The sequence below is a fragment of the Pelobates fuscus genome, chromosome 1 (assembly GCF_036172605.1).
Source record: "Pelobates fuscus isolate aPelFus1 chromosome 1, aPelFus1.pri, whole genome shotgun sequence".
Lineage (NCBI taxonomy): Eukaryota > Metazoa > Chordata > Amphibia > Anura > Pelobatidae > Pelobates > Pelobates fuscus.
This window is the reverse complement of record NC_086317.1, coordinates 450,242,187-450,250,835: the sequence shown is the minus strand read 5'-3', so window position 1 is coordinate 450,250,835 and position 8,649 is coordinate 450,242,187. Positions and strand designations below refer to the sequence as shown.

Here is an 8,649-nt window from a genome sequence, read left to right as displayed (position 1 = left end):
AGTTTTTTTTTTGCTGGCGTTACAGAGCTGGAGTTGTATGTATTCCCATTTAACAAAATTGTTCTGCTCATCCAAAATAAATAAGTAAATAAATAGAACTATAATAATAAATCCATATGTTTTTACTTACAATCTAGGTTACATTAACCTTCAACCATACCTGTGATTACACCCTTTCAAGAGCTTGCATATATTCATGGTCTTCTTAAATATAACGTCTATGGTTATATTTATGTGCCTTTAAAAAATGCATTATTAAAGGAACATTCTGAGCACCATAACCACTACAGCACACCATACGTTTGACTTCTTCCCTGGGGTCCACTGGGCACTGTTCCCTACCTCCATTACTTCCTATAGGAAACCATAAGTTCTCTATGTGAGATAAGCTGGTCAGTGCAGGGTTTAGTTCACTGGCTGAGAGCAATCAGCTGGCGTTCACAGCCAATGAGCTAGTGCAGCACTGCAGGGCTTAGCTCTGGGGGGCTAATAGAGTCTACTGAGCAGAAGCTTCCAGTTTGCCATATGAATTAGTGGAGGTGGGAAATGCAGATAAGAAGTCAAACTGGTCTGAAATGATTTGCCTACTCACAATAGGAGGGTGGCAGGACACTCCAGGCACCATAACTACTACAAGGCATTGTAGCGGATATGGTGCTTGGAGTATTCCTTTAATACACCATTTTCAAATGTCAAAAGAATAGAAATAAACTTGTTTTTTGTTCCAAAATAATATTTAATTAAATATTTGCAGTCTCCAGATAATATATTATATACAATTAATTAAACTTAGAAAATTAGTACAGAAGAATCAGAACAGGCAACTGGTGCAATTACTATTAATACATGACGCAAAACATGACATTAAAACAAAAATCACAATTTTACATTAAAAAAAATTGCTGACATCAAAACAGTGATACAAAGGTGTGCACAGTTATTTGATATTATTTTTCTATAAAACATTGATTGTCATTATAATTACAGAAAACACTTGTTAAATAGCTGCCGTTTAACATGAGGAACATGGATAGCTGTCACTCAATTCTCACTTAATAATAATCAATTAATCAGCTATTGGATAGGGATATAAGAAAAATGTATTTTGCAAAAACTACAGGTAAATATATATCTGCAAAAATTGCCGCAGAGTTGTGTTTTATAACTTGTTTGTTATGTATAGCACGCTTTTATGCTAGCGTTTGTTATGTATAACATGCAGGGATAGGTTTGCCGGCAGACAGATTAGACAGCTGCCTACAAGCATGTGTCTACTAGGGTCTTCTATGCTGACTACATCTTGAAATTTTGTTTCCACGAGAGAATTTGCACAAGAGAATTTGGATAGCTCCCAAGATGTAGATCATTCCTTGGTGTTTATCTCATAACAAACATTATACGAATTATACGTATTATACGTATGTGCATGGAATGTCTGCAAAAATTCAGTTAAGTGCTCTTTTATAACCTCAACATATCTTCCGCTACATTGTATTTAGCCTCACAAAAAATTGGATTTCATTTTTTTGGTGGACGAGGCAAAAATTCTTGCAATATAATTTTTTTTTTTCCATTTAACACCCAAGCCAGCTGTTGCTCTTCATTACTCGTGTGATCCTTTTAGTTGGAATGTCATATTCGTATTGTGTATTGCCAACGAAGATATACAGGCGGTCTAAAATAAAATATTGGAAATTAATACACTTTTACAAGACATACATGCAATGAGGTAGGTGGTAATGTCAAAATATGTACAATTATGCTATATCAAGTAGTGTTTTGCATTTGACTAAAACTATTAGAGGTGTACAAACTTTAAAAAAGCACATAGCTCATAAAATAAAATACAGATCTAAAATGAAGAAAAATCTAGGTATCCATAACACTATTACAGAAATAATTATAATTCGTTTTTTTTTCCAATCCAAAAACTGTTAAACATTGCGCAATATGACATCATAAAATAGAAGTTACCTCGATAATAAAGAGCAGCATTAATTGTTCCACTAATGCCTGGAAACTCAACTTCAACTAATTTAGGAGAATCCTGATCCATTCTCTTGGTGTCTTCATTATAACTAAAAAAAGATAATTAAACATAAACAATATAAATTATACTCGTATTTTGTAAGATTGTGTGATAGACTAGACAGACAGACAGGACAGACCAGACAGGACAGACCAGACAGGACAAGACAGGACAGACAGACCAGACAGGACAGACCAGACAGGACAGACCAGACAGGACAAGACAGGACAGACAGACCAGACAGGACAGACCAGACAAGACAGACCAGACAGGACAAGACAGGACAGACAAACCAGACAGGACAGACCAGACAGTTCAGACCAGACAGGACAAGACAGGACAGACAGACCAGACAGGACAGACCAGACAGGACAGACCAGACAGTTCAGACCAGACAGTTCAGACCAGACAGGACAAGACAGGACAGACAGACCAGACAGTTCAGACCAGACAGGACAAGACAGGACAGACAGACCAGACAGGACAGACCAGACAGGACAAGACAGGACAGACAGACCAGACAGGACAAGACAGGACAGACAGACCAGACAGGACAAGACAGGACAGACAGACCAGACAGGACAGACCAGACAGGACAGACCAGACAGGACAGACCAGACAGGACAGACAGACAGACAAAAATAGATAGATATATAGATAGACAGACAGACAGATGTTTCCCATCATCTTACCTCCAATATTTATCGCCTACAAAGAAATATGTTCTCTCCAGACTCTCAACATGAACAGCAGCATCAATTGATTTCACATTAGTTGGAAAGCCGAAGGTACGGATGTTCTTTGGGTATCCTTTTATCATATCAAAACCACTGAAAGCCCAGTACTTGGTTCCTATGGAGGAGATAAAGATACATGAGACCCATAACTAATATATTCTGAACCTAAGTACGAACATAATTATTTTTTTTTACCAGTAATATGTAATATGCTAATATAAAAAAATGTATCCAACATAGAATTTTGAGCTGTTTATTCTTTAACATAGGATTACCCGACACCAAACGTTTTACTTTTCCCTGGTTAGTTGCAGACTATTCTCAGTATGTTGCATAACCCTGTGTTATACAATATATTTATTTAATTTAGTCCGTGTATTTTGTAATTGTTCGTCTTTACCTTTGAAAACCAGGACGTCTTCTGTGTAAGGATTTTCATAGGCAGAATTGATATTAGTTGGCAAAAAGGGCCACAAAGTTTGTATAAAGAGAAGTTCAGCTTCGGGATCCTCACGTCGTTTGCGCATCACAAATCTGTAAGGAAAGATAAATAGTCCCAATGTCGTCTATCAGACTAATCACTAGATACACTCATAATGCACTAACATCATTTTACTTAGGGATATCACTGAATCCTTGATGGATTCAAAACAGGTATTAATACAGGTATTTGGATCAATAAAGGTATAAAAATATATTATAAATATATCCATATAAATATTAGCTCAAAATGTCATTTATGTTCAATTTACCTTTCTTCAAAGAAAAACATCTCTCCTCTCAGAGTAGTCACAGCGTCATAAACAATGTTGGGATCGCAAACTCTAGGAGTAGATGGTCCAGTTGGTGCATTGGGATTTGTTGATTTTCCTAAAATAGATTTAAAAAAAAAAATGTAACATATATTGACAGAGTGCTTCATCTGCAGTAGTAATAATTAAATAGCACATTTTGAATTAAAAAAAATCCATTAAAAGTGTATCTTTAGATATATCTTCAAAATTTACTATAGTCAGGTAACAGCTTTAAGAAGTTATTAAATGTCCATAGTGGAATATTATGGGGAACAAGGCTTAGATATATATTGTCTAAGCGGTAAACCATGTGGACTTAACAAATTACTGGAATATATATATTGTATTTATATTCATTAGATGACATCATAGGAAATAGAATCAAAAGTTTATCTACCATAATAATATGCTATAGATAAATATAATAAATAAATAATAATAATAATAAAAAATTATAATATAAAAAAACCTCTCTCCTATACAAATGCATATTATTGTAACCATTAGTTCCTATTAAGTGTCTAAACCTTTGTACAACAGAAAAAAAACAAGTAAGAAACAAGTGTTATTATAATAACAACTATAATAACAATGTATGTCTTAAGTCTATGCCTTAGACGACTCTTTAAAAAAAAATAAAAAATAAGATAATCATTTGTTCTTGAATGAATAGAGCCAATTTAAAGAAACCTTAGAGTTCATTATCTTACCATAGAGATACTGTATGGCATTGATATCATCTTGAGGAAGTTGGAATTCATTTGGGTGAGTGTATGAGTACGTTGGATACATCAGGGCACCAGGGTCATTAGAATGAGAAAGCCCAAGAGAATGTCCAAATTCATGAGCAGCCACAAGGAACAAATTGTAGGCTACATGGAAAGAAAGTAATGTAAGCATAGGGCATAATAAAACATTTAAGAATGCTAACTTGGGGATGTGAGGGTGCTCAATTAAATCTTGTATTATGGTAAAAGTGGGGTGTGCTTCGAAATTTAATTTAGTATTAGAGGCTGTAGAGAAAGACAGAGGAAGAATAAATAATGGAACTAATGTTGGATATTGGAAGGGAGGAGAAGATGTAAGGAAGGAAAGAGAAGGGAAGAGATAAGGAAGACATGTTACTTTCAATTTATTAAGAATATATTGTGAAGTAGGAATTATCAAGTAAGAGCCTCGGGATGTTTGCCTTAGTTCAAATGAACTACCCTCAGGGGATAAGAGATTGTCAACTGGTCTAAGCAACTGGGATTCAGATCAATTAAATTGCTATCTATGGCAAGCCATAGTTCAGGAGTTCAGATAAACTCAGTGTAGACGCCTCTTGCTGAGCAATCAGTTCTCTTAGTAATAGTATATTCTAGATGTTACATGTACTAGGTTTCAGGGTAACACAGAAATATAAGTGAGTGGTGCTGGATTAACATTTAGATAATCAAATTCAGAACTTACGTCGATTGTTTTTTGTGAATAGCTCATCATCATCAAAATGGGCATCTCCACCAATGCCAGCGCCGGGCTGAAAGGCATGAGCTAAGAGTCCATCTGGTCCATCAAAAGGGGAATTATCATGATGATCTTAAAAACCAAACAAACAAACAAAAACAAAAGTTAACTCTTTTAAAGTTTACCCTCACGCAATTCTAAAACAGGCTGGTTCCAACAAGTGTAGACCCCAGAGCACCATAATAAAATGAGAATTAACTTTTGTACGGTAATCAAATCAACCACTTTCTTCTATTTCTTTTATTATAAATTCCTCTTTTACATATTATATGAAATCACAGGTTTTTGGGATGGGTATACCATTGCATATTTTGTAGATACTGAGTATACATTTGTTTCTGAGACATACAATAGACTGATAGACTATACTGTTTAACAGCTTTGCACCACTTCTTTAATAATATATTATATTTTTAAATGATTGCATTTTTACCTCCTCTTGCAAATGAGACTTCAATATCTGATTCTTTATCGTAGATTCTTTTGAATTTTAAAGGTGTCACATCACTCCAAACTTTAAAAGCTTTTTGGATGGCCTTCTCCGTATCCACCTGGCTCATGTCAGGAGTGAAGTTTAAAATCCTTCAAAAGATAAAGAATAAAGATGTGATGAGTAACAGAAGTTAAATTACATTGTATTACTATAGGTACAGTTCTCCAGTAAATAAAAAAAAAATCATGGAGTAGCACGCAACATTATTAAAATTACTGAATTGTACACAACATCTATACTATATAAATATATAAAATGGCTATAAATGGTTTGCAAAGATAATCTCTAAAGTTTGAATTGCTAGGAATTCAATGGGGATTTAATTTTTTTAGGCCAGATTTATACTTGGAGATTTGTTTCATTCTGATTTGCAATATGTCACAATTTGGGCTCTTTGGGTGATCATGCAAATTTCCGAACCCCAAGACCATACGTAGCCGAATGATGGACCAAACTAAAAGTGCAATGGGCGAGCATGTTCATTTTCAGAATTCATCTCGTTGTGCCAAAAACAAAAAGATAATTCAATGGAAAATAGAATAATTGATGGCTGGGTACATCAGCTAAATGTTGATTTGATTTACAGATCAAGTGAGCAGTGACTAATAGGGGGAAAATAAAGGAGTAGTAAAAAAAAAAATCCATAATTATATATTATGTATTTAATAAATGTATAATATATAAATATAGATTTTTTTATTGCTTCTTTTTTCCCTCTATGTGTTACTTTTCCTTACTTGATCTATGAACCAAATGGCAGAAGAATGCACTTATCAATACCCTGCAACATATATACAAAATAATTATTTTACGTTTATATTTTGCAGTACACCAATTGGCCACATTTTCGTTTTATTAGTTTTCTGGATCGTTAACAAAATTTGGAGGAGCCAAACCGCCAAAAGGCTGAAATTCGGCAACAACTGAATTTTTATTTTATTTTAAGGTAGTTGAAGCTAATTTTGTTGCTGTGCACAAGTTGCTTTCCAGAAGGCTGAATTGAAAATATATTATAAACCAACTATGTTTCCATTTAAGCCACTTCGGCCGAAAATTTGAAACGGACTTTGCATTTCCTACAATTCAGATTTTCATGAATAGCCCGTAAATTTATCTCCTCTTGTTTAATAATTGTTACCTGTATGTCAAATTCTTTTTCTTCCATGCAATATCTTTCTGGACTGTGGCATAAGCACCGATATCTTGCACACCACAGCGGGGCTTCTGCATCATTTCTACAGTTTCCTCGTTCAGTTTTCCTGTTACCTTCAGGCCAAAAAACTTCTGCATTTGCTGGAGTTTTTCAGAGAAAGGACTGAGGGACTTCTTTCTAGACACTGGGCCACTCCCCATCTTCAGATCATAAAAGTCTTCTAAGTATTTCTGAGAAATAAAACAATATTTAATAATAATTCTTGCAGCTTTTTTAATATAGGAATTTATGCATTTTTCTGCTAAATTCCTGCAACATTAGGTACAAATTTGCTTGTTTTTGTTTTTGTAAAAGTTTGGAAGTGTCAATTTTGTGAACGCAAAAAATGAAATTTTCAACATATGGTTCGCAGCATACATATAATTTAGCAATCAATCAAGAGGAAAATCAATATATTATCTTTGAAAAGCTTAAATATGCACATGGCACACAACTGATTTGGGATTTTTTTTGCCCATCTTAATCTACTATGAACAAAACGAATGTATTATTTAATGAACATTCTATCAATACTCCCCAACAGTTGAAGATAATATTTACAAGGCTTAGGAAGGAGGATAACATTGCCAAATATATTCAGGTGGTCCTCATAGTGTATTAGTGGAGGGGCAGCTCTTCATTTCTCTTCAGTGAGACAAATGTTTATAGAATGCAAGTGCCTTCGGTCAGAACTCAAATCAACGCAATTCAATATTTAATAAAAAAAAAAAAAATTAAAAATCTAATTTCACCTTGTGATATAAAATACTGTAAATGTAATATTTTTTTGTAAATAAATTAATTGACGATTTTATATGTGCTTTTTGTTTCTGCCCATGCTGATTTGGATAAGCATGGGAATTGCTGAGCACTGTGGGAAATGGATCTGATAATATTTGGAACATCCAAGGTTAGTCATCGCTGTTCTTGCTCACTCTGCAACTACAGCTATGAAATGACTGTATACCTAATCTCTGCATTATTTGTTGCTATGTGGAATGTTGTAGTAATTGACTACAGAATGATATTTCAGAACAACGAAAAATAAAATATCTGTGTATTTAAAATCATCAGCACTTTGTATGAGAATGTGAGCAGAAATTGTTAACCTATTAAATGCCAGATGGGCAAACACTACATTGCATAGTTAGGCATGGCTTGTTCCCTTGGCCACGTAAAGAGTTAAAATAAAAAAATTACCTACTTTTGCCTCTGGAAGAAAAATTCTCCCAAGTTATTTTCACGAGACGAAATAAGGTAAAAGATGCCTATGTGTTTACTTTACCTGAGCAAGCTCTTCGTATTTTTCATCAATGCCATCTTTCTCGCTAACTGGGAATGCGGAGGTTGCAGCGGCACACAGCAGGACAAGAAGCGAGAAGTTCATTCTGTTGTTGGTTTCTAGGATAGAACCTTAGCGTTGCAAGTTGTGTTTTGGTCTGAAAGGTTGTGTTTATATACACCAGCAGTATGTGTCTCATACATCCAAAGACATGAGTCACTCGAGGCTTTCCTAATCCTCTGGATGTCAGCCAGAAAGTGACACAACATGAATTAAGTAACTCAAGATCCAGGAAAGACAGTAGTCCTGTGCCTGCAGGTACTCACAGGCTATTAACCCTTTGTCTACCGTGTGTTCAATTTACTAGAAACAAGTGATGCTTAACTATCACAATGCAATGAGGACACAGTGTGAGTGTCCAACTGCCCCATATACATTGCTGTACAGGTACAGCAAAAACATTTGTGAATTTTTGTAAATTATTTTTTTGAATGTAGTCTATTTTTTGGAAGAAATATTGCAGTATAAACTATAGAAGATGCAATATAGGAACTCTGATCGTTTGATATTTTCAACACTTTTTTTCGTAGAATTGCTTTGGAAGAAATTTCAGTCT

At 34.5% G+C, this 8,649-nt stretch overlaps 1 protein-coding gene across 1 annotated transcript; it reads right to left on the bottom strand.

Moving 5' to 3' along the window:
- Nucleotides 1–749: 749 nt before the first annotated feature.
- On the bottom strand, nt 750–8,200 carry LOC134571782 (matrix metalloproteinase-18-like). Its single transcript, XM_063430372.1, has 10 exons — nt 8,037–8,200; nt 6,698–6,942; nt 5,500–5,648; nt 5,013–5,138; nt 4,271–4,432; nt 3,519–3,636; nt 3,167–3,300; nt 2,722–2,881; nt 1,975–2,078; nt 750–1,675 (listed from the first exon to the last, which is right to left on the bottom strand). Exons 1-10 carry the CDS (start codon nt 8,136–8,138, stop codon nt 1,575–1,577), a joined length of 1,401 nt encoding a protein of 466 aa, XP_063286442.1. The 5' UTR covers nt 8,139–8,200; the 3' UTR covers nt 750–1,574.
- Nucleotides 8,201–8,649: the final 449 nt, after the last annotated feature.